The sequence below is a fragment of the Centruroides vittatus genome, unplaced genomic scaffold (assembly GCF_030686945.1).
Source record: "Centruroides vittatus isolate TY-2023 unplaced genomic scaffold, ASM3068694v2 scaffold_944, whole genome shotgun sequence".
In the NCBI taxonomy this organism is placed as follows: domain Eukaryota; kingdom Metazoa; phylum Arthropoda; class Arachnida; order Scorpiones; family Buthidae; genus Centruroides; species Centruroides vittatus.
This window is the reverse complement of record NW_027122722.1, coordinates 1,179,973-1,205,305: the sequence shown is the minus strand read 5'-3', so window position 1 is coordinate 1,205,305 and position 25,333 is coordinate 1,179,973. Positions and strand designations below refer to the sequence as shown.

Below are 25,333 nucleotides of genomic sequence, written 5' to 3'. Positions count from 1 at the left end.
AACTAAACGACATAATTATTCCTCCTAATATTTGCTTTATTGTTTCATGTTTATTCGCTGTTATTATTGAAGAAGAATTTTATAAAGATGTTTTGTAAGAATAAATTTATTTTAATAGGCGTGACACGTCGAAAGGGCCCGTTATAAATTCGTGAGGCTCAGGCAAATTTGAATAGGGAACCCCATGTACTGTACAGTGTTGACTTCAAACATTTTTGTTCGGTGAATTTTGGGTGAGTTCCCCCGGTATACTCGTTCGTTTTTTAACGCGACCTCAGAGCTGTGCCAATGCACCCTGCGCCTGCACCACACCGGCATTCTAGGGATCCCAGATATGGACCAAATTTAAATTTCGATATTCTAAGTTCAGTAATGAGTTTATAAAAGATTGATTTGGGGCCCCAGGCAATTTCCCTTTTTGCTCATAGGCTAACACACTACTGCGTAAGGAGAGCATCAGGAGCATGCCCTTCGCCTACTCCGAATACACTTATATACCGAAGTAACGTGCAACAAAATGGCGTCCTCTAGTTCTTTAAGCCGTAAGTAGGCTCTGTACTATCCGGAAGATCACGTTTTATATAATAATTGAAGTTTTCTCTTGCTTTTTACACGTTTCTGTTATTCATCAGCACGAAGTGGAAGAAAATCTATTTAATATCTTTCATTGTTCTTTAAGCATTATACAAAAGCAATTTATCCACTTTCCGGCACTGGAAAAAAATTAATAATTGTAGATTAAAATGCTTTATTCAACGAAACTGGGGTAAGATGGCGATAATTTGAAGCAATAGTAGTACAAACTGTTCTGGATCTTAAGTCATACGTTTTTAAATAATTTATAAAGAAAAAAGTAAAAATTTAATCCGATAAGATTAAAAGTCGATTACCGGCAAGAACAATCGAAACTGTTAAAAGGGTCGATTATCCGAACGAGATTAAACATAGTAGTACAGTTAGAAGGAGAAGGACGATCGGATGACGTAAGATACTAGCACATGACATAACGATAATAGGAAGAGCTAGTGAAGTAGGAGCGAATAACTGGAACAAACTTACAAGAGAATAAACTATGCAAAAAAAATGTGAAGAGTCACGCGACATTTAGTTATAATAGTAAGAAAATTAACAAAATATATTTTTAATTAAATAACGAATTAACTTGACTGTCTCCCATAGAATTGAATACTACCGAAGATAAATAATATTCACCTAAAAAGGTGAATATTATTTATCTTCGGTAGTATTCAATTCTATGGGAGACAGTCAAGTTAATTATAAAAAAGTCACTTGTAATTATAATTTGTCTAGCATTTAATGTTAAAAAATATCAATAAAATATTAAAAGCTGCAACGAAAATTATTAATTGAATTGGGTTACTTAACCCGTCGTCGTGCGAATAGATAGATTTTTAAAATTATATTTTTTGCTTCAATTTCCAATTTTAACGTAATTTCTGAATTTCTCAATTCCTTGCTGTACGAAAAGCCAATGTTTTTAGTTGTCTATCAGTAAAAATAACCGAGAACAACTTTTTAACCGGAAATTTTGGAATTAATCGAGGTCGATTCAGATTATCAGACGATTCGGAGTCTGTGGGAAAGAAGGACGCGCCCCGCCCAAAATAGGTATCGAACAAGACGACCTTCGTGGAGCGTAAATCACCAAGGTCATCAACATCGACAGCCCAGCGACCGCTACCGGTTGACGGTGTCCCACTATCGATATCTACGTCAGATCGGCCGATTAGGGTATAAAAGGGCAGCGCTACTCGGCTGAGGTATCAGAAAGTAGAAACATGTTCCGAGTAAGTAATTGAAAAATCAGCCAAGCAGCCGACACTTCTCCGGTGTCTAATTTTAATCTCTTCTTGATTTCAGGTCGCTTGCTTAGCCGTTCTTTTGGCCGTTGCCTCCGCCGGCATCATCGCCGGTGGTCCCCACCTCGGAGGACACAGCGTCAGCTCCCGAAGACAAGACGTAAGTACTTTCTATCCTCTTTCTATAGCCATTTCCACGGAAAACCGCATTAACACTGACTGTGTTTATTGACAGGACTTTGGTAACTACGCCTTCAACTACCAAATCGTCAATGGAGTCGGTGCCACCAACGGACGCGCCGAAGTAGGCGACGGCTGGGGCAACAAGAGAGGATCATACAACATCGGTGACATCGACGGACGTGCCAGAAGAGTCGAATACGTCGCCGACGGATTGGGCTTCCGCGCAGTGGTCAAGACTAACGAACCTGGCACCGCCTTGAGCGCCCCAGCAGCCGCCGCCGTCGCCTCCCCCTACACCGGACCCATCTCCGGAAGTCCCGCCGTCGTGGCTCACGCACCCGTTGCAGTTGCCGCTGCCCCCGTTGCAGTTGCCGCCGCCGCCCCCTTCCACGCAGGAGTAGTAGGAGCTCACGCTGGTTTGGGCTACAAAGGATTCCTCCACGGTTAAACGAAATTCGCAGCCATCTTTCTTTCTAAGTCTTTCCACGCCTCTGCTTTTGGATTCGTCGGTGTTGCGACTGGCTCTTGCCTTTCTTCACCCCTTTCTTCTATGTTAATGTATTTATGTATTATACGAACACGAAGCACTATGTACAGCGGACGCGAGAATACAAATTTATAATAAATGTTTTTTGTTATTACTCTTACTTGTCTTTTGCTTTGGCATTTTTGGTATTTAAATACAATTTATTTTAACCAGAAAGGGTTTTCTTAAGCATTCGCGTTTTAAAAGTCTTCGTTAAATGTGTTCTAAATATTCCTTCGAGGATGACATTGAATCATCCTCTAATACTTTAGATGATGTTGAACAATCGTAATTTATTGTTCTAAATAGGTGTATAACACAGACAACCCTCGATGCCTACGTGCAGCAAAAATTTCTATTTATTTTACTTACGCTTGAAGTTCGCAATAATTATTGTCAATGTTAAAAGTTTAGCAAAAAGTAAAGATGAAAATGTAAAATCTGATAAGTAATGTTACAATATAAAATTGACGCCAATAGTTGCATTTCAAATTTAAAAATTTCAAAAAAAAATTAAGTTATACTTTTATTTTTATAAAGAATTTATTGAGAAGTTTTATTTCAACAATATTTTAATAGTGAAAATTTATTCTTCTGACGAAATTCCTAGTGTATAAAAGTCTCCATTTGAAATTGTGTCAAGTTCGATGAATTGAGTCACTGAGATGGGGAATATTTCTGTAATTTATTTATAATTTAAAATGTTTAATGTAATCTTTGCTCAGTTTAATTTCGTTGATTTAGAGGTCGAATTGTAAATATAATAACAAAATTTCTATAGAAATTCTGTGATTTTATCTTCAATGACATCGATTCATTCTCTTCATTAAGCGTATTGTTCCTTACGGAAGAAAAAAAATTAATGAAACTTTTGTTAATTTTATTTACTTTTGTTATAAACTGACATTAATATCTTTAAAAATAAAGTCTTAAAGACAGTATTTATCGTGAATATTCCACTACTTTATAAAATACTTACTTTATATAAAATACTTATAAATTTAGGATTTATATACAAATGTGTATTAATGTATACAATTGCAAGTTTACTAAAAAAATAGCTACAATTGTCTTATTTTTTGAGTTATAATGACGTATTTTGCATATTTGTGTATATTTTCATATTATCTGCATTTTGCTGACGAGGAAAATTTTGAAAATTAATAACAGTTTCCTGTTTGTCTCGGTAGGAAATTGCTCGGTGAGACACAGAACATTTTCGTACCGCGTGACATTCTCAATACGCTCATTTTATTATACGAATAATCCAAAACTAAACAACCAGAAACGAAATTTATTGTTCAAAAATATTCAAAAGAGCAGTTATACAAATTTTAATTTTTTGGCCTAAAATCATGAAATGTTCTAACAGTGATGCAAATAACAATGAGTCTACAAGATAACTTAGTGGCCAGAAAAGCAATATACTTTTATGATTTGAGGAAGTTCTATTCGCGGCTATGAAACGTCCACAATCGGTCTTTCCCGCATTGCATCCTTGTTACGCAGCGATGCGTAACAAGAATGCAATGGTCACCATTATTTTATATGCCGTTCCGTGGTCCCATTTGGTATTTAAAAATGGTAGAAAAGCTAAAATTAAACATTTCTTCATTCTGTACAATTTTTAAAATTAATATTGACTCTATTTTCAGTAAGAGCGGATATAGCCTTCGTGTCCTACGACCTACAGCATTCTCTTAGTCTAGATTAGTCTAGAATAATTCTATCTTCACCTACAGCATGTAGGTATGGATAGGTCCTAAATCAAAATTTTTTGAACTATTTTTGTTCAGAGTAACTTTTTACAATCTACGTATTGCGAAGTTATTTTTAAAGAAGAGCTACGTACTTAACAACATCTTAATTTACAAAAGTTGTGTTCGTCGTTTAAATTTATTAAGTGTTTCGAGTATAATTTTCAAATAAAAATTGTACAAATTCGAGTTTAGAAATTCTAGAAATGTTGAAAATCGAAGTGATAAAGGTAGCCTTTTATAAAATTGTTTCAACAAATTCGATTGTTAAATAGTGCTAGTGTACAAAAATCTATCATATTTTTGGAGTAAAAGTATTCTTGCCACGATTTATCAAATGACCCCATATTTATTTAGAAAGTAACTGTGGAAGCTTCTCGAAGGTCACTATGTAATTATCACCTTCTATACACTCGTTAAACAAGTAGTTTTACTCGTAGTATAACTTCTCCGCAAAGGTTATAATTTTATTTTAAAAGTGACGATATTTGTAGTTAATATAATATTAACATAGCTGATCTACCACATTTAACATTTCTGTGATAAAATTTACTTGAGCAATTGATGAAAAGTAATTAGTGATGGGCTCGTTCGAACGAAAATTAATCGATTATTCGATTATATAAATCGTTCATATTATATAATCGTTATATAAAATTATATAAATATTGGAATATTGTGAATATGGTAAAGCAAATTATATATTTAGCCCTATAACAAATAGGGTTGGTGTCAGGAAGGGCATCCGGCAGTAAAACTTATGCCAAAACTGCATAGAATGTCTGCTAGGCTACAAGTAAGTTACAACTGTGTTAGGGCGTCCGTGATGCGCAGTCATGTCGCCCGAAAACTGTGTCAAATGAACTTGGGCTACCAAACCAAGGACGGGTTCGACTAAAGAAGTTAGATAAATATCCAACTCAGCTTTAAACATTTAATAAACCATCAATACACCTTTTTTTGCTGAGATATGTTTATTCAAAACACTAACGTTTTCGACCTAACAGAATAGGCCATCTTCAGGTGTAACTGAATTCGAATGTATTTAAAAATTTTGCATTTTAACGACGGAACGTTCGAAAATTTTACATTTAAATTTAACACGAAAATATTAGATAAATTAACAAATAAACAACAAAATAAAATATATCAAATAAATTAAAACAATAACGATATAAATAATACAATAAAATAAGTAAAATAAAACAAAAATGAAATAAACAAAAAACATAAAAATGCATCTAGGTATAAGGGTTTTTGACTAACTTGTAAGAGTTTTTATATTTTAATTTTTCTCTTATGTCGAATTTCCATGCGGACACTAGTCCATCCGCATCCCTTGCATTAATACTTTATAATAATTTACTTTTAATAATTTAATAATAATTTACTTTTATAAATTTCAATTTTTTCTTCGTGCAATGCTAATGATCGGGAACGCATGGTCCTGAGGATAGTCCCCTCATTCCATTTAACTACAGAGTCCTTTGCTTGTGCCATACTTGACAAAACTGTATTGCAGTGCCCTTTATTAATGTCATATTTGTACTCCTTAAGTCTAATAGCTAAATTCTTTCTTGTGACTCCAATATGGTTTCTTAATTCCTAATTGCTAATTTTCAAATGCAATTTTATATATGCCCGCTTTTTCTTCTTTCTTAAGGATGTCTTTATAATTTCTGAGAATACTATATAAATTAGGAGCTCTTTTCAAAACTATTTTGGAGTGTTCTTTTGTCCGATACTTGTTTCATGATGTTCTTGATGTTTTTCATCATCTAAGATCAAAGAAAAAGCGAACATATATCATCTAATTAACATAATATCTAATTATAATTAATATAATCTGCAGACGTGAAAATATTTTCGTGAGCAAATATCTGTAGATATCATGTTTAACGGTAATAATTATTCCGAAGGTGTGCGTGTGCGATACGAATTTTGTGCTATTCTTAGCGATAAGGAAGGTAGACGCGACCCCACCCTGTCGGGCTACAAGACGACCTTCTTCAATCTCGTCGATCACTCAAGGACCCATCCGATTCAAGAAGGCCAACAACACGTGTCTTACGCAGGTTTATTACATCAGATGCACCAGACGAGTATAAAAGGAGAGAGAAATCGTCGCTTGCTATCACTTTCATCAAGCATCATGTTCAAAGTAAGTGACTAGCAAACAAAACCAGCTGGATAGACGAAATTGGCAGAATATTCAATCTTTGCTACTTTCTCCTTTCAGATCGCTTGCTTCGCCGTTCTTTTAGCAGTTGCATCAGCGGGACTTATCGGTCCTGCTCTCGGAGGCACCAGCGTCAGTTCCAGAAGACAAGATGTGAGTTAAATTCATATTTTTAACACCACAAGCCAGTTCTTGAATTTACTTGAGTTTTCAATTTAGGATTTCGGAAACTACGCCTTCAACTACCAAATTACGAATGGAGCGGGTGCCACCAACGGACGTGCCGAAGTAGGCGATGCCTGGGGCAACAAGAGAGGTTCTTACAACTTGGCAGACATCGACGGACGTGCCAGAAGAGTCGAGTACGTCGCCGACGGTGCCGGATTCCGCGCCGTGGTGAAGACTAACGAACCTGGCACCGCCTTGAGCGCCCCAGCAGCCGCTGCAGTGGCATCCCCCTACACCGGACCGATTTCTGGAAGTCCCGCCGTCGTGGCTCACGCACCCGTTGCGGCAGTCGCAGCAGCTCCAGTTGCAGCAGTCGCACCCGCTATCGCCGCAGCTCCTGCCCTCGCCGCAGCTGCCGTCCCAGCTGTTGCCGCAGCTCCCGCTCTCGCAGTAGCACCCGCCTTTGCTGCTGGTCCAGCTTTTGCAGCAGCTCACGGTTTCGCTGCTGGTCCAGCTTTGGCCGCAGCTCACGGTTTCGCTGCTGGTCCAGCTTTTGCCGCAGCTCACGGATTAGCTGCTGGTCCAGCCTTTGGCCGCAGCTCACGGTTTCGCTGCTGGTCCAGCTTTTGCCGCAGCTCACGGATTAGCTGCTGGTCCAGCCTTTGCCGCAGCTCATGGTCTGGCTGCTGGTGCTCACGGTCTTGGTAAAATCTGGTAATAGCTGAAAACGATATTTCAATTGTTACAATACGCTTTTCTTGTAAATGTTTTGTCTGCTTTAAGTTTTGTTGTTATTTTTACAATGTAATACAAAAATTTTATGTAACGAATTATGGATCTCACGTTGGTTATTTATGCGTAAATAAAGGTTATTTGTTATCCTGTACCTTATTTTGTACTCTTTTTAAACTATTTCGATCTTTCAAATCAAATAATTTCAATTTTTCGATAAAGCTCAAGACGCTAATCTAGAAATTAGTAAAAGTGAAAAAAATTGTGCAAAAACCTAAATATATACTGTACAAACTTTTTGAATCAATTTTTTCACTTACACGGAGAATAAATATAAAATCATTATATGCAAGCACAGATTCGATAACTCCTTTAGTAATTTATCAGAATTACTAACTTCAAATATAAAAATTATTGCAGCTCCCGCCGTTGCTGTAGCTTATGGTATCGCTGCTGATGCTGACTGGAGGGGATTTTTCGATAGAACCTTCAATGTACTCTACTGTACATATAGCTCTTACAGCTGTATTTAGATTCAAAATATGAAGATTTTTTAGCATATGTCACTTTTTAAAGACGCAAAGAAAATTCTTATTATGTATAATATGTCTGAGCTCTTAACAAAGATAAAATCACTTAATTCAATACGAAAACAAAAGTTTATTTTAGCTACTTTCCCAATGAATTTTGTAAATATCATATCAATGTTGTGGCAGATCATCAGAAAGGGACCTACGGAAGTTATTAGTTGTTGTGATCGATAATTCAGGTCTGTTAATTGCCGTTTATCTTCCATTTTGTTTTATGTTCCTGTTTACTTATATCAAGCATTTTAAAAGCTTTTCGTCCATTTTATTTGCCAAATGGCAAGTTTCTTTATCTTCAGGTCTTTTTATCAAATCTCACTGTGTTTTGCCTCTTTCTTTTGTTTAACTGCGGATTGTACCTCAGCATTCCACCGTCAAAGTTCCATTCCTTCTGGTGACTTCTTCCCTGAAGTTTTTCCCAAAACTTCCCCAACTTTCAAAATGCAATTACTATTCAGCAGCACCCATGTTTGCATATCTTCCGGAAACTGAATTTATTTTAACATTTTTGCCTTAAACTCTTTCCTTAATTTTTCTTCTTATAATCTCTATCATTTAATCCTTTGTTCAATCTGGCTAGCAAAGTTCTTACAATGGCCCATAAGAAAGTCACAATCCACCAGAAGAACTCTATATTGTACAGCAACACTTTCTCCATTTAACACCTTACTGTTTCTCACTTCACTCAGATGCCTCCTGCGGCACAAGAAAAATCACTCTGAATGGATCTACCGCCACTCATACATGTACCAGTTGATTTACTTTCTTCTCGAAGTAGGTGTTGACTAGCGCAAGGTCAAAAGCCACAGCATGATCGACTAGTCTTTCTCCCTCTCCATTCCTTTCTTCCACACTCTACCCCCCAAGAACTCTTCTTTCCGCATTCTTCTTCTTCCCAACATGACCATTTAAATCACTCTCACAGATTAATCTCTCGTTCATAGGAACACACATTACAACTTGGTCAAGATCTGTCCAAAAGTTTGTCTTCTCTTCTTCTGCACTTCCTGGCTGAGAAGCATACACACACACAATCGTAATGAAAATTCCACCAACGTCCAACTTAACGCTCATAATTCTATCACACTTTCGTTTAACCTCACAGACTCTGTCTTTTCGAACTTTACCAACTACGATACCAACTCCATTCCTTCCTCCCTCATTCGCTCCACTCACAAAAAGTTTGTACCCTTCACCAAGTTCTTTAGCATTATTTCCTTGTCTCGTGCAGGCACAAAATGTTTACTTTCCTTCTTTGCATGAGATTGACCAACTCTCTACTCTTCCCATTCAATGTTCCGATATTTAAAGTACCTAATCTTATACTTGTCTACTTTTTTCTCCTCTCTTTCTGGACTATCTTCTTTAATACACCATCAATACACCTTTTTTGCTGAGATATGTTTATTCAAAACACTAACGTTTTCGACCAAACAAAATAGGTCATCTTCAGGTGTAACTGAATTCGAACGTATTTAAAAATTTAATATTTTAACGACGGAACGTTCGAATATTTTACATTTAAATTTAACACGAAAATATTAGAAAAATTAACAAATAAACAACAAAATAAAATATATCAAATAAATTAAAACTGTGAGGATGGTTATATAGGAGTATCCCTGCCCGGTGGAGACTGGAGACTTAAATCCCAACTTCTCGACACCAGTGTGAGATCACCAATGTGGGTTTTGCTCGTCCGACCCTACTCGCTTAGGGGTCGACCTTAGGTGAAAAGGTTACGCTTTGTCCCTCGCTTTGCCCGCGATCTGTCAGGATAACACGAGAAAGCCTTTTTAACGTATGGGGGTAGTGGTTTGCTGGACGCAGAGTCACTCACACAGAGACCGTTTTTCCAAATTAACGCGTTTATTTATATAAAAACATGCTTACAATAGAAACAATGATGGAGAGTTCTTCCCAGGGGCACGTGAGTCACAAACCGGAAAGAAGATTCTCCTGCGTAGGTTGTTGAGGGTTTTCCTTTAATCGTTTGGAGGAGGAAGTGGTAGCAAGGTCCACGTAGAACAAGACCACGATGTTCCCAGCGTTCACTATGTTCCGTTGGGAAGTTAATTCCCTAATTCGTCTCGTGGAGAAGTCTGCGGCGGGAAGTTCGGTCCCGGAAGTCTGCCGTACTTGGTTCGTTCGCCTTTTTCCCTACAATCCCGAGCTGAGTCGACTGGACTGTTTTCTCCCAACCTCCTCGTGTCCTTGGGATCTCGGGCTTTTATATCATTTTTACCCGAAATCCCGAGGTTTCGGTTGGAGCGAATGATGGTTCCCTTTAATTCTATTGGTTCCTGGTCTGTTGCCAGGGGCGCGATTCGGTCCGCGGGTCGCCAAACAACCACGAACTCCCCCGTCCGGGCCAGTCCGGGCCGTTCACCCTCCGGAGTCGGGTCAAGCCCTTTCCCGGATGGCGGTCACGTAAATTTTACTGTAATGTGTATTTTACTTTCCCGGAGAAGATGCAGCTGTCCAGGTCGCCGCCCCTCCACAGGAGTGTCATCAGAAGGTCTCTTTCTGATGATCTGCCACAACATTGATATGATATTTACAAAATTTATTGGGAAAGTAGCTAAAATAAACTTTTGTTTTCGTATTGAATTAAGTGATTTTATCTTTGTTAAGAGCTCAGACATATTATACATAATAAGAATTTTCTTTGCGTCTTTAAAAAGTGACATATGCTTAAAAATCTTCATATTTTGAATCTAAATACAGCTGTAAGAGCTATATGTACAGTAGAGTACATTGAAGGTTCTATCGAAAAATCCCCTCCAGTCAGCATCAGCAGCGATACCATAAGCTACAGCAACGGCGGGAGCTGCAATAATTTTTATATTTGAAGTTAGTAATTCTGATAAATTACTAAAGGAGTTATCGAATCTGTGTTTGCATATAATGATTTTATATTTATTCTCCGTGTAAGTGAAAAAATTGATTCAAAAAGTTTGTACAGTATATATTTAGGTTTTTGCACAATTTTTTTCACTTTTACTAATTTCTAGATTAGCGTCTTGAGCTTTATCGAAAAATTGAAATTATTTGATTTGAAAGATCGAAATAGTTTAAAAAGAGTACAAAATAAGGTACAGGATAACAAATAACCTTTATTTACGCATAAATAACCAACGTGAGATCCATAATTCGTTACATAAAATTTTTGTATTACATTGTAAAAATAACAACAAAACTTAAAGCAGACAAAACATTTACAAGAAAAGCGTATTGTAACAATTGAAATATCGTTTTCAGCGATTACCAGATTTTACCAAGACCGTGAGCACCAGCAGCCAGACCATGAGCTGCGGCAAAGGCTGGACCAGCAGCTAATCCGTGAGCTGCGGCAAAAGCTGGACCAGCAGCGAAACCGTGAGCTGCGGCCAAAGCTGGACCAGCAGCGAAACCGTGAGCTGCTGCAAAAGCTGGACCAGCAGCAAAGGCGGGTGCTACTGCGAGAGCGGGAGCTGCGGCAACAGCTGGGACGGCAGCTGCGGCGAGGGCAGGAGCTGCGGCGATAGCGGGTGCGACTGCTGCAACTGGAGCTGCTGCGACTGCCGCAACGGGTGCGTGAGCCACGACGGCGGGACTTCCAGAAATCGGTCCGGTGTAGGGGGATGCCACTGCAGCGGCTGCTGGGGCGCTCAAGGCGGTGCCAGGTTCGTTAGTCTTCACCACGGCGCGGAATCCGGCACCGTCGGCGACGTACTCGACTCTTCTGGCACGTCCGTCGATGTCTGCCAAGTTGTAAGAACCTCTCTTGTTGCCCCAGGCATCGCCTACTTCGGCACGTCCGTTGGTGGCACCCGCTCCATTCGTAATTTGGTAGTTGAAGGCGTAGTTTCCGAAATCCTAAATTGAAAACTCAAGTAAATTCAAGAACTGGCTTGTGGTGTTAAAAATATGAATTTAACTCACATCTTGTCTTCTGGAACTGACGCTGGTGCCTCCGAGAGCAGGACCGATAAGTCCCGCTGATGCAACTGCTAAAAGAACGGCGAAGCAAGCGATCTGAAAGGAGAAAGTAGCAAAGATTGAATATTCTGCCAATTTCGTCTATCCAGCTGGTTTTGTTTGCTAGTCACTTACTTTGAACATGATGCTTGATGAAAGTGATAGCAAGCGACGATTTCTCTCTCCTTTTATACTCGTCTGTTGCATTTGATGTAATAAACATGCGTAAGACACGTGTTGTTGGCCTTCTTGAATCGGATGGGTCCTTGAGTGATCGACGAGATTGAAGAAGGTCGTCTTGTAGCCCGACAGGGTGGGGTCGCGTCTACCTTTCTTATCGCTAAGAATAGCACAAAATTCGTATCGCACACGCACACCTTCGGAATAATTATTACCGTTAAACATGATATCTACAGATATTTGCTCACGAAAATATTTTCACGTCTTCAGATTCATGTTAATCATATAGAAAAATAAAAATTGACACACTTAACATTTTAGAATGAATTACTATAATGGTTGCTTTGTTTTAAGTATAATTATGCTTACAATTCTGGTTTTTATAATAAATAAACTCGTTAGACATTTAAAAATGGAATTCTCGGCTATTGAATATTTTAGATCTAAGTGTTCTAATTAACCAAATACAAATAATTAATTCATTGATTCTTAAACTGTGATGTATTGTACAGTACTTATACACACTCCAGGGAGTGCTGTCTACTTGTTCTGTATGTATAAGATTTCTGCAAGACATTTCTGAGAGATTAATTATTATCATTATTTCATTGAAAACTGTATTTTTTGTTGTAAATCTATAATCTAGTCCTAAATATATTTATATTAATGAATAGGTACAGGTAAATTTTCTTTTTTAATCGTTGAAGCTATACGTGAACCTAGTCTAAAATACGCGAGAAAAAATGAGATGACCCTATCTCCTTAAATAAAATTTCAAGAGTTTGAAAATTACTGCATAAATTTATAATTTTGGATTGAGTTTTTTTCTCATTCTACAATTTTGTGAGGAGATTCATATCCAAGAACTTTTTCAACAAATCCAATTATTCGAGGATGCGGTTTATGAAATTATAAACCCAAGCTTTGAAGGTCACTTAGTACAATAAACGAACATTAATTTTACTTAAGAATTATTGTCAGGAACGACTTTATCCATTTAATAAGGAGAGCACCAGAGCACCACGCACATGCTGAAAACCCCACATTCGAAATTTAAATTTGTTAGTCGGGTGCACTTTAGTAGAACTACTTTAACATAACGTTTAATTAACATTCTATTCAAAATATTAAATTTCGTTTATGTAATTGCAGATTTAATTTAACTGGAGAGTTGATTACGAGTTTTTTAGTTAGTCAGTCATACGAGATTATCATCAGCATTTAAATTGTTGTTAAGTAGCCATTCCAGAGAATAAATGTGTGGTTCGCGAACTCCGTATCCGAGACGGAATTAGTGATCCAAACAATTTAATTTTTAGAGAAACCACAATATTATCAACTGTTTTCTAACCATAAATTCGAATTAGGAGGTTGTTTAAGCTTCTTTTAATTTTATTAAACGTAGCTTAATTAAAAATATGATGGTAGAGAGTGTACTTTGCAGATACAGAGATAAGTTTTATTCAGAATTTAGCTCCCAAATTAAAAGAAAAAGTAGAAAATTTTTTATCCAGAGATAATTAAAAATATCGAATAATTTTATAAATCCATGAATCAACTATTGTGAAGCTTTTTTTCAATATCAAATGATGTTTTAACGCGAAATGAATCAAGATAATAAAAACAAATGAGAAAAGGTCAAACTATTGTGAACTATGCGGAATAAATTGCTAATTTATTTAAAGCAACCTTGATATGTGACAGGAATAGATAAATCTAGTCAACAAGTTTTTATGGATGTAGGTGGTCCACGTCCAAATATGGAAGATAAATGGTAGAAAGATTTTAATCATTCAAAGCCGAAAAATTGATTGTTTGAATGATTAAAAATAGTTAGCTCCTCCTACTCTTATAACCATCAGATGACTGATTGGCTATAATATAAGACTACGAGTCGTTATACAATAATAACAAAGCATCTTTGCAAAATTGTTTCTTCCAAATCTGTTAGAGGACCACTTAAATTTTAAAGCAAAAAATAGCCTAAAATTTTTTCGTTATCGGTAGTGTTGTAATGCTTCCAACTTTACAAGTAATTATATCAATAGATTTAATAGTGTTAATTATATGTTTTGCTTGTTTTCAGTCATGATGTTAATCAGGACCGGTTGATAGACTAATGAAAACAATAGGATATATTAAAACATAAGTAATTTAAAGAATATAGAATGTGCTGCTGAAAATAACAATAGATTTAATTTCAAATGTAACGGAAAGATCTTGAAAGTTGTAGATAAATTCCATTATCTGGGAAGTTGGGTAACAAAAAATTAGGACTCGACCTTGAAGGTAAAGTACAGAATTGGTAAGGCAACTTTTACACTGGTCTGAAAAGTAATTACAAATAACGGTGTAGCCAGAAGACCGGAAGAGAAACTTGATTTGGATGTGAATTCTAGACGCTGAACAAAAGCGAAATGTAAATGATTAACTCATTTAGAATTTGGTGTTATAGAAGGGTGGAGGAAAAAGTTATGTAGACGAAGTAATAAACAATTTGAAAAAAGTGGAAAATCTTACAGCAGGTAATGAAAAGGAAAATTAGCTTCACAAAACATATTAAGAGAATCGAGAAACGACATGACCTCTAATTTCCCCATTAATAGCTTCTTTCATTGGAGGAAACAAGGATAACAGATTGTCCAAGAATGAGTTATTCAACAGCATAAAACGATAGACAGATGAAGTTTACACCAGATAAAGAGACATGGGTAAGAAAGCCTCAACATTTGCAACAAGTATACGGGAAGAGAGAGAGAGAGAAATACGTGCAACTTATACAGTTAATGATACAACGTAATGTACTGTATGTTCATTCTAATTTTTGTAATTTCAGTTTATATTTAGATTGTTCTTGTTTAAAAAAATTATTTGCGTATATTTTAATTGATTTTATTAATAAAGTTTATTAATAATCGTCAAATCGTTCATTACTTTACCTATCTGTAGTACAGATTTGCTTAATATCTGATTAATTAATTAGCCTCATAATAGCTCGATAAGAATTGCAGTCGTAACCTCTAATTAGTAATATTTATTGGGTTTTTTGTATATCTAATTATACGTTCTTTTATCTTTTGTTAACACGAACACGTGTCACCTATTGACGAATACTGTTACTTGTTTATAGACCTAACATATCTTTATACCGAATAATTCGCGAACAGTTCACATCACTATTCAAGATACTCACGAAACAATAATTTTTTTATTCCAATTTTACTTTTTTAAAAATTTAGGAAGGTTTCAGTTTTCGAATAGTGTTTTTCAATCTTGCTTTTTTCAATTACACAGATAATAGAACAAGAACGTAAAAAGTGTGACCTTTAAATTACTTTCTAGCTTTTCCTCTTGTAAAAAGTTTAATGAGCTTTAATCCTTAATTACATATTTCAATATGAATAGAATTTGTGTTCTTACCAATTTTATAACGTGATATAATTTTAGTTTAAAATACTTTAATAACTTTAAATTTTTTTATTAAAACACAAGTGAAAATTTAATTTCACGTAAAGATTAAAACAATTGAAGATTTAATTTCTAAAATTATGAAGAGGAAGCGCAAAGGAAAGCATTCAAAAATATTTTTTTAGGATGTAAGAAAAGGATTTTTATTATTTCCAACAAATAGAATCCCCTAAAAACCACTTACATTGTTTCTGTATTAAATTTCATAAATAAGAAAGTTAATTACTTATTGTCAGAGCCGTATTTAAATTTATGTGGCCCTAATATATAAGAAGCTGTACCAATAATAAATTTAAAAGCGCGAGACTTCAAGCTGTAGTAGTCTGGTAGTGTGGGTAGCTTGGTTATCTTGTGTTAATCCTAATTTATTGTAAGTTAGTAAAAAAGCAAATTATAAAGATGGGGTAGAAAGGGAGCGATGACAGGAACGACACGACACGAAGAACTGTCATCGATAACGAAGGAAAAAGTAGAATGATAGGGATGCTTATTAAGATTAAATGATCGTCACTTAATAGAGGGATCTATACTAAATTAATTTTAAATATTTTGAAACAAAAGACACGAAAAATATTATAATGAGACACTTTTTATTTTTCTTCACATTTCTCATCCGTGCTGTACATAATGCGGTCTAGTTATTTACACAAATGGAAATCCAAACCGTAGAGATCAGTCACGCATAACATAAATATAAATGACAAGAAAGAAGCCAAGTTAAAGCTAAGCGATACACAATCGGCCAGATGAGTTTAAGGCTTTGGTCCGTTTAATGGAAGAGTCCTTTGTATCCCAATCCGAAGTGTCCGGCCACTGCGGGTGCGCCCAAAACTCCGTAATGGGCCGCCGCACCGTAGGGAGCTCCGAGGTATCCTGCGGCGAAAGGTGCACCCACCACACCCTTGGCCACCACGCCGGCTGCAAAGGCTGGGGCCACCCCTAAAGCGGCTGGGGCGACGGCTGCAACTGGAGCGGCTGCGACGGCTGCAACTGGAGCTGCTGCGATTGCCGCAACGGGTGCGTGAGCCACGACGGCGGGACTTCCGGAGATGGGTCCGGTATGGGTGGATGCCACTGCAGCGGCTGCTGGGGCGCTCAAGGCGGTGCCAGGTTCGTTAGTCTTGACTACGGCGCGGAATCCGGCACCGTCGGCGACGTACTCGACTCTTCTGGCACGTCCGTCGATGTCTGCCAAGTTGTAAGAACCTCTCTTGTTGCCCCAGGCATCTCCTACTTCGGCGCGTCCGTTAGTGGCACCTAATCCATCCACAATTTGGTAGTTGAAGGCATAGTTTCCGAAATCCTAAAAAGAAATTGAACGAATTTTAAACATTTCGCTGCTTAGGACGTGGCTAACAGCGAAGATTTTCGGTTCAACTTACGTCTTGTCTCCTGGAGCTAACGCTGTGTCCTCCGACGCCCGCTCCTACGTATCCTGCGGATGCGACGGCCAAAAGAAAAGCGAAACAAGCGATCTGAAACGAACAAATGAAAAATTAACCGTGGTCCCGTATTCCCGAGTGGTGTTTGCTTATGGAACTCTACCTACTTGGATCATGTTGAGATCTGATGGAAAGGGAAGGCGTCGCTGGCCTTTATATACCGGGCAGACAGAACTATGATGCAATAATCATCAGTCGGCCATCCGAAGGTGCAGCATGTTGTTGGCCTTCTTGCGGAGGCGAGCCCGAAGTGATCGACGGGTCTCGGAAGGTCGACTTGTTTCCGTTCGAAGGGTGGGGCCATACTTCACCGTGGCGCGGCCGCTTAACGGGAATCGCCCGAAAACAAAGACTTAACGGAACGCACATCGCACATTTTCCTCCTATGTCGTGATTAATTGCGAAAAGAGTCTTTTTTAAAATGATTCCATTATTCGGCACGCGAATAAAAATTAACACAAGTTTTTATAGAGTAGTCTATTCGAAATACAGGTTTTACGGCCATTTCCAAAATATTTCAATAAATTTACGTTTATATTTATTAGCGTTAGATTGTTTTTAGATTGTTTTTATACAGTTGAGTTTCGTATCTAAAAATTAACATATGAATTTACTACACTTTTTGTTAGTAAAGGGGCTGATAATAAGAAGGAGTAAAGAGGTTAACCCATAATTTCGTATCGGTTATCAGTTATCCGGGTAGAATGATGAGCGTTTTTGAAAGTGAATTTTTGTTTTACGTTGAGTAAAAGAATGCAAAGAAAAAGAAGCAATACGAAACAAGGTAAAAAAATTCTTTGCTCTACTTTACTTTGTTGAAGAGTGCAGTTTCAGTTTTAGAGGTCAACTGTTTTTGCAAGAATTCCTCACGGATATAGCCAATTAACTCGTTTTATTCGTTAAAATTTTAAAAGCGAATAGAATTAAAATTACAATAAAATCTTTTATCTTTTATTCCACATTTTATGGGCTTTTAAATTAAAAGCATTGACTTGAAAACCATTAAGATTCTCGCAGGTTAGGTTCGAAATATTGTTTAATTCCTATAATAAAAATCTAGAAAACCGATTAAATTTGGAGCGGTACACTACAATATTTAAAATTTAAATAAGTCTGTTTAATTTTAAACGTGAATTAACGGTGCCTAATAATCTAACAGTGACGCTTTTAGTCATTTTTTTCGAATGACTAAAAGCGGGACCTTGACAACTTCCTAAAACCTATTTCCTGATGAAAACTTTATTAATATTCCGTGTACAACTTCTAATTTTCAAACAATATCATTTTAAAGATTTCTAACACTCGGAGCGAAATTTAACAGTAAACAATTCTTTATTATAAAACCACAGCATTGTATTCGTGAGATAGAACAGGGATATTTTCACGCATTGTTTTATCTTATTTGACATGATCTAGAAACCTTTGCCGTTTAACTGGATTAAAACGGAATTTTAAAGACGGTAATCCCGATCTATAATTAGAATTAATGTAGTTCATTATCAAAGATATTCGAGGAATTAGTATTGTTCGTTATAGTTTGGAAAAAAATAAAATAAGCCGAATGCCACCCGACAAATCAAGTATTGCAAGGACGCCCTGTCGAAGGTGTGGTTTACTCTACCTTCAGCTTTGGTATAAAGTTAATGGTCATCTGTCCTTGTTCCTTAACCCACATCGTCGATCGTTGATAATGACAATAAATGCTCTAATTTTTATAGAATATACTTTTGACATTCAAAGTATACGGTAAATATACCTTTTTGTTGTTGCCGTTGTGCATCATAAGTACGCCTCGAGGTTCCGTTTCAGAAACATTTTCATATTTTTCTTATTTACTTTTAAAAACTTCAAGGTTCCCTTCTCTGTTTGCTTCGTTATTTTTACGCAAATTAAGGTAAATTTTGATTTATGGGCCTATTGTTTTCTGACGTGTCGAACTTGGCAATTTTTAGAATTCACCCAACTGCACGCAATTGAACCTCTGTGTTTTTTCAAAATTTAAACGGAACAATTAAACGACTTTAATTGCATTTATCTGTCACTTTACATTACGAGAAACGTCGATTCAGAGCAATGTCATAAAAGTGTATCACTGATTTAGGGCGTTTTGGGGTGGTGGCACCATTGAAAGTATGAAAGTGACGTGTCCAGCTCGGATTTTTAAGGAAAATCCGAGGAATTCCCAAAGTTTTAAGCAAAAAAATAAAATAGCCGTTGTGTGTAGGTTAAAATTTTGTATGCATTTTTGTTGAGGGAAAAAGTCTCGAAAAAATAGATGTCCGTTAAAGATTCGACCGTATTAATTTAACTTCCGAATAATTAAATGCAGAAACATAATGTGTTCTTCTTCTAAAAAAAATTTGAAAAATCAAAACCGAGGTTATAGTAATTTAGAAATTAAATTTAGAAAACAAAAACTAGCCGTCACGAAAGACTGAACACGTTATAAAGTAATCAAAATTGCGTAATGTCTAGCAAATTACTTTGCGATTTCTATACGAAGAAAAAACACAAAGTGTATAAGCATAAAGAACACAATACTAAAAATTGTATAACGTAAATAATAAATATATTAATTATTTTATTCGCTCGAATTTTAACTTTTATCCACGAGATAAAGCATACTTATGCATATAACTGTCGACAATTACGACTAAAAACATAAATCAATTTTACTTTTCTTAAGAAACAGCAAGCTTGATAATTGTTAGACACGACAGTGTATAAAATACAATAAATATACCTTTAATCAAAGTAAAAGCGTTACGTAATAAGACAAGTTCTCGTTTCCTTTGTTTTTATTGGAAATTTTATTGAATACTCTTTATTGTTTTTCGAATTTTTATTTATTCAATATTAATATTTATAGTTATAAAGATAAAAAACCAGTACCAAATCTAATAATAATGCTAAACAAGTTACAATTTAGTGCTTTATGTTACAAGGGCGTCTTAACTCGTGGTAAAAAGGGAGCAAGATTGAGAAAGTGAATTAAGTTAAACAAAAGGAATTTAATATTGTTTCATTATATTATAATGGTTTCCGCTTTCGATAAAGTTTACAGCTTCAGTATATCTTAATCCGAAATTTCCAAGATCAGAAACAATTCCTATAGAAACCAAAAATTCGGAGCTGTATTGTTTCTAAGGCGCAATTATTAACTAGAGAAACTAGCACAACATAACTATAATGGTATTGTCATATAGACTTTTTTCTTTAACTCTTTCTTCCCTGTGAGCATTAAGAGGGCCTTTCATTTAGAAAGCCCGTTCGGCCGGGACCGAGTGTGGAGGGAGGGACCCGACATATTCGAACGGACCAATTCCGAAAAATTACTAGGGTTTTTTCGACAGGTTCAGGTTCGATCCCAGGTTACCGAAAGTGGTAATCATTCAGTTGTTTGGACGTTTTTCATAAAGGCTATTGTTTATTAGTATAACGATTTTATTCCGAATTATCTGAAATTTTTGAAAATAGTATTTAATTAATATTTATCAATCAAAATTTTATTTGAAAAAAATTGAACTAATCTGAAACTTCGTTTCTGATAAGTCTACTAACTAGCAGACTAATTATAGTGTATTAATTGCCTTCATAGTAGTTAGGTAGTTATTCTTTATGTATTATAATCAAATTCAAATTATTTTTCAGTGGATATTATATATATTTATATTAATATATCACCGCTTAAGTTATATATTTCTTTCAAAGTACTTTAACTAATTTACAAGGAAAATAAAATATTCTTAGCTAAGTTTCCTTCAAGTATCTAACTCGAACAGTTAAGTTCGAGTGATTTAAAAATACATTTATGTAGATTATTAGAGGCAGAAGTGATTACGTGTTTTTCTCGGAATCCAATAGAAAGAGGAATCGATTGTGATGTCTTCCATTAATCGGCGTGTGAAAAATTATAGTATATTTATAAAAACGCCAGTAGATATGCCAGGCAAAAGTAAAAAAAAGCAAACATTAAAATTAAAACCATATTAAAAATTTGGTTATTTTAACCAACTCCACGCATCGGTGTTATTTCGGCGGAGACTCTTTGTATAGTATAGGAGTCTTCTGGATATGGAATGGTAGTTTAAGAGTGTAGAGAAGATTAAACTCTTTGAAGTCATCACTTAAAAATATAATTCGTAAACCGTGTAGCGTCTTCATTATCACACAGTGCTTACTTACGTAATAATAGATTAAACTTAAACTGTCAAAAAGTATCAATGGGACGAAATCAGAAGGATGTCCAGGTTTCGTGATAGCCTATATTTTTCGCACGGTCTTACAGAGTACCACTGAAACGGCCCGGATCGATCAAAGGGTTTAGAAGAGTATAGGGTACATACTCTTGTTTAGAAAAGTTACATACATATGTTACATTCGATCTTATATGTAGATATTTAATTACCTACATATAAGATCGATATATATGTTATCCTTTAACTAGAATAAAGAAAAAATAAAAGTTTTTCAGTCCTGCTAACAAAAAAAAACTACTCAGAATTATTATTATTAATATAAATATATATATATTATATTATATAATATATATAATATATACTCATTATTATTGAATTTCGTTATCTGATATATATTGTGTTACAGAGCGAAAATAGTAAAGTTACGCAATCTAACAAATTCGATTTAAAATTTTATATTGAAATTAAATTTTTCTTTTAATCTTAAATAACAATTTCGCATAAATGAAATAAATAAATAAATAAATAAATATATATATATATATATATATATATATATATATATATATATATATATATATATAGAGTCCTATATAGAAAAACCATCTAAAATCACGACATCGTTATCCTGCAAAAGAATAGACTAATAATTGATTTTCGATGATCAGTTTAGTAGCCATCTTTCATATGTTTCTTTCTACTAAAAATAATAATGAATATAAAATAAAAGGTTATATTGAAATTCACGATTCAGCGAATCTAACGAGACGGTGATTCCTGGTGTTTCATGTTTTTCTACTTTTTTCTGGTACATCATTAGTCAAGTTGATAAAATGCTCGAAGCAACGAACGAAATGTCATTATTCACAGACTTCACTTTTTAAAAAAAATTTTAAATGTAACAGTTACGTATTTTAGAAACTTAAAAATGCAATGTTAATGAACGTCGAAGTTACAATCGAAAAAGAAGATAAACGTGTGATAAATATATTAAATTTTATTTCGATTATCTCTCATAGTAACATATTCAAGCAGCCTAAGATTCCTTCGATCCACGTAATTTATAAAAAATAATTTATGTGATTTACAGATTTAGCCTTTGTAGCCGAAAGCAGCTACTGGGGCACCGTATGCACCGTAAGCGCCGTAGGCACCAAAGGGTGCTCCAACGACACCCTTGTATCCGAAAGCGGCTACGGGGGCTGCCACTGCTGCCACGGGGGCGGCGGCAACTGCTACTGGAGCGTGAGCTACGACGGCTGGACTTCCAGAGATGGGTCCGGTGTAGGGGGAAGCAATGGCGGCGGCTGCTGGTGCGCTCAAGGCGGTGCCAGGTTCGTTAGTCTTGACTACGGCGCGGAATCCGGCACCGTCGGCGACGTATTCGACTCTTCTGGCACGTCCGTCGATGTCACCGATGACGTAAGATCCTCTCTTGTTGCCCCAGCCGTCACCTACTTCGCTACGTCCGTTGGTGGCACCGACTCCGTTCACAATTTGGTAGTTGAAGGCGTAGTTGCCGAAATCCTAGAATGAAGAAAACTCGGAGGTGAGATTAATTGCGATAACTCCAGAAAAATTTCGGAACGATTCGTTTCGATTGGATCTTCTACTTACATCTTGCCTGCGAGAACTGACACTGTGGCCTCCTACAGCTGCTCCAGGAACGATTCCTGCAGAGACAGCGGCGAAAACAGCGCAAAGAACAGCTACCTGCAACAAAAAATTTGTAAAGATTAACTATTGAAGGTACTTCGCGGGATGGTTAATCCACGTATTCAAAGACAACAATGTATGGAATACTTGCCTTGGAAAACATTTTGCTTTGATTTATTGACGAATTGTACTTTTCTCCTAAAACATTTCTTCTTTTATACCGATTTTTCGAACGAAAAAAAACCCGAAATATATCTGAAGACCTTGAATGTTAATCCAGCTCCAGAAGGAAAACTGGTTAATTGGCATGTGATAGATATTTGCCGATTTTCTAGGTCGTTACCGCTTTATACTTTATTGTAGCTATTCGAAGCCATACGGGCTTCTAAATTTATATTTATTTCGTTTATTTATAAAATCTTTTATTGTAAAAAAAATGAAAACTTGATTAGAATGAAGGATAAAGGGATTCGGGTTCACCACTCAAAATAGAGTAGGCTAATGAATAGTTGTAACATGTTATAGGAAGGATACATTGTTTGGGTTTTTCTACGTCAAATCAGTATAAGATTACATTAATTTAAACTTAATTAATTATTTAATTTAATTTAATTTTAATGAAAATATTCATAAAAAAGCATTAATTATATTTTAATTAAATTTTTTAATAAAACGATAAATCATAATTAATTAAATTAGAATTTAATGGAGAAATTAATAAACGAATTCGAATGTGGATAATGCATTTTTGTAATTATTCTTCTATCATTTAACTTTATTTTTATTGAATGAATTTTTTACTAAAAATTTCAAGAAATTAAATAAATCTACTCTTCCAATATTATAAAAAAATGTGTGTTTATTTTTTCATTTCGTGGTATAAACGTAAAAATTGTACTATTAAAAAATCTTAATCAGTAAGATGAAGCGTGTCGCGTTACGCTTGAAGGCCGTAGAATTAATAGTAACTACGCGGCACGACGACTTGCCTCGTTACTCTTGCAATTGCTATATGAATCGATGCGACGCGACGACGCGCCGTCGCATCGCTTACTACACGTCCTGATAGGTAATGAAAATTACTTATTTAAATGCACAATTTTTGTAATACAATTTTTTTTACAGATACAACGAATTTTTAAATTTATTTTGTATGCAGTTTATAATAGAAAAACACGATGTTTTACCCGAAAACTAAAAAAGTAGCTTTTCCAAGTGCTAATTTAAACGCGCTTTGCATAATTTATCTTCACGAACTTACGAAAATTCTTGACGAGTTTCGAATATTTTAAGTGAGAAAAAGGAATATATCAAATAAAAACAAAAAATCGATCACAAAAGAAAGCAATTAAAAAATAGTTTCGTATAGAAAAATGCTATTAATACGGAGCAACATTACCGGTATTTCGACTCGCGAAATAGGTGAAGGATATCCTACGATATTCGCCATTTTCAAAGGGATAAATGACAATGACGTCACACTATTGGAGTGTATAAATTCGGATGTATATCAGAAATTTTTATAGTACAACATCTCGAAACAATCATGGTTGCAAAAGTAAGTACTTTTCCATGTATTGTACTGTACACAACTCGAGTAACTGCAAACGGTTCTCGGAGTGATACAGTCCGAAAAATTCGGAACCATCGTCGAATACTTTACAAGAGAAATGGCTTAGAGAATTAATTTTCGTATTGTTTTTCGACAGATCGCCATCTTTCTTGCTTTGGTAGCTGTCGCTTCCGCCGGTCTGATCGGTGCAGGACACGGAGGAGCCAGCATCAGCTCCAGAAGACAAGATGTGAGTACGGCCTACTTTCCTCGGCTTGTAGTCGGTATCGCGACTTATCTGTACTTTAACTAACTTCCGTTTCGTCCACAGGACTTCGGTAACTACGCCTTCAACTATCAGGTGACCAACGGAGTCGGTGCCACCAACGGACGTAGCGAAGTAGGTGACGGCTGGGGTAACAAGAGAGGATCTTACGTCATCGGTGACATCGACGGACGTGCCAGAAGAGTCGAATACGTAGCCGATGCCGCCGGATTCCGCGCCGTGGTCAAGACTAACGAACCAGGAACCGCTTTGAGCGCCCCTGCAGCCGCCGCCATTGCCTCCCCCTATACCGGACCCATCTCAGGAAGCCCAGCCGTCGTGGCTCACGCACCAGTGGCAGTTGCCGCCGCCCCCGTGGCAGCAGTGGCAGCCCCCGTAGCCGCTTTCGGATACAAGGGTGTCGTTGGAGCACCCTTTGGTGCCTACGGCGCTTACGGTTTGGGTTACAAAGGTTAATTTGGAAAATCCGTTTTAAGATATTAAATAAAAAAATTAGAAATTTATGTAGACTTGTCCAGTGTTTTTTTCATTTATAATACTCCATGATTATAATTTTCTGCTTAAAACAGATTGCGATTTAATACGAATATAGGGGAAGGTCGGGTAATATCGGACACCTAAGCTTCTCCTATATTAAA

General features: G+C 36.1%; 4 protein-coding genes across 5 annotated transcripts; 1 reads left to right on the top strand and 3 right to left on the bottom strand.

The window, feature by feature from the left end:
- Positions 1–1,734: 1,734 nt before the first annotated feature.
- LOC136990539 (uncharacterized) lies at positions 1,735–25,198 on the top strand. Its single transcript, XM_067288941.1, has 12 exons — positions 1,735–1,808; positions 1,882–1,980; positions 2,056–2,446; positions 6,206–6,447; positions 6,526–6,618; positions 6,685–7,213; positions 7,269–7,347; positions 11,312–11,775; positions 22,292–22,675; positions 24,384–24,415; positions 24,567–24,659; positions 24,741–25,198. The coding sequence occupies exons 1-12, from the start codon at positions 1,800–1,802 to the stop codon at positions 25,149–25,151; spliced, it is 2,826 nt and encodes a 941-aa protein (XP_067145042.1). The 5' UTR covers positions 1,735–1,799; the 3' UTR covers positions 25,152–25,198.
- LOC136990549 (adult-specific rigid cuticular protein 15.7-like) lies at positions 11,049–12,380 on the bottom strand. The gene is made up of 4 exons (XM_067288950.1): positions 12,327–12,380; positions 12,048–12,252; positions 11,877–11,969; positions 11,049–11,810 (listed from the first exon to the last, which is right to left on the bottom strand). Exons 2-4 carry the CDS (start codon positions 12,117–12,119, stop codon positions 11,217–11,219), a joined length of 759 nt encoding a protein of 252 aa, XP_067145051.1. The 5' UTR covers positions 12,120–12,252; positions 12,327–12,380; the 3' UTR covers positions 11,049–11,216.
- On the bottom strand, positions 16,132–17,232 carry LOC136990550 (adult-specific rigid cuticular protein 15.7-like). Its single transcript, XM_067288951.1, has 3 exons — positions 17,110–17,232; positions 16,943–17,035; positions 16,132–16,863 (listed from the first exon to the last, which is right to left on the bottom strand). Exons 1-3 carry the CDS (start codon positions 17,116–17,118, stop codon positions 16,330–16,332), a joined length of 636 nt encoding a protein of 211 aa, XP_067145052.1. The 5' UTR covers positions 17,119–17,232; the 3' UTR covers positions 16,132–16,329.
- Positions 22,184–24,640, bottom strand: LOC136990551 (adult-specific rigid cuticular protein 15.7-like). 2 transcript variants are annotated; one of them, XM_067288952.1, is made up of 3 exons: positions 24,257–24,640; positions 22,819–22,914; positions 22,184–22,728 (listed from the first exon to the last, which is right to left on the bottom strand). In XM_067288952.1, the coding sequence occupies exons 1-3, from the start codon at positions 24,305–24,307 to the stop codon at positions 22,294–22,296; spliced, it is 582 nt and encodes a 193-aa protein (XP_067145053.1). In that variant the 5' UTR covers positions 24,308–24,640; the 3' UTR covers positions 22,184–22,293. The 2 variants fall into 2 exon arrangements, with proteins under 2 accessions (XP_067145053.1, XP_067145054.1); XM_067288953.1 differs by lacking the exon at positions 24,257–24,640 and adding an exon at positions 23,005–23,020 and having other exon boundaries at positions 22,819–22,910.
- Positions 25,199–25,333: the final 135 nt, after the last annotated feature.

Coding starts and splice junctions, on each gene's coding strand:
- LOC136990539 (XM_067288941.1), top strand. Junction 2,447..6,205: donor CTACAAAGGATTCCTCCACG/GTTAAACGAAAT, acceptor ATTATTCCGAAG/GTGTGCGTGTGCGATACGAA. Junction 6,619..6,684: donor TCAGTTCCAGAAGACAAGAT/GTGAGTTAAATT, acceptor TTTTCAATTTAG/GATTTCGGAAACTACGCCTT.
- LOC136990549 (XM_067288950.1), bottom strand. CDS start 12,119: ATGCAACAGACGAGTATAAAAGGAGAGAGAAATCGTCGCTTGCTATCA. Junction 11,970..12,047: donor CATCAAGCATCATGTTCAAA/GTAAGTGACTAG, acceptor TTCTCCTTTCAG/ATCGCTTGCTTCGCCGTTCT. Junction 11,811..11,876: donor TCAGTTCCAGAAGACAAGAT/GTGAGTTAAATT, acceptor TTTTCAATTTAG/GATTTCGGAAACTACGCCTT.
- LOC136990550 (XM_067288951.1), bottom strand. Junction 16,864..16,942: donor TTAGCTCCAGGAGACAAGAC/GTAAGTTGAACC, acceptor ATTTCTTTTTAG/GATTTCGGAAACTATGCCTT.
- LOC136990551 (XM_067288952.1), bottom strand. CDS start 24,307: ATGGCGAATATCGTAGGATATCCTTCACCTATTTCGCGAGTCGAAATA. Junction 22,915..24,256: donor TTTCGCGAGTCGAAATACCG/GTAATGTTGCTC, acceptor TTTTTGTTGCAG/GTAGCTGTTCTTTGCGCTGT. Junction 22,729..22,818: donor TCAGTTCTCGCAGGCAAGAT/GTAAGTAGAAGA, acceptor TCTTCATTCTAG/GATTTCGGCAACTACGCCTT.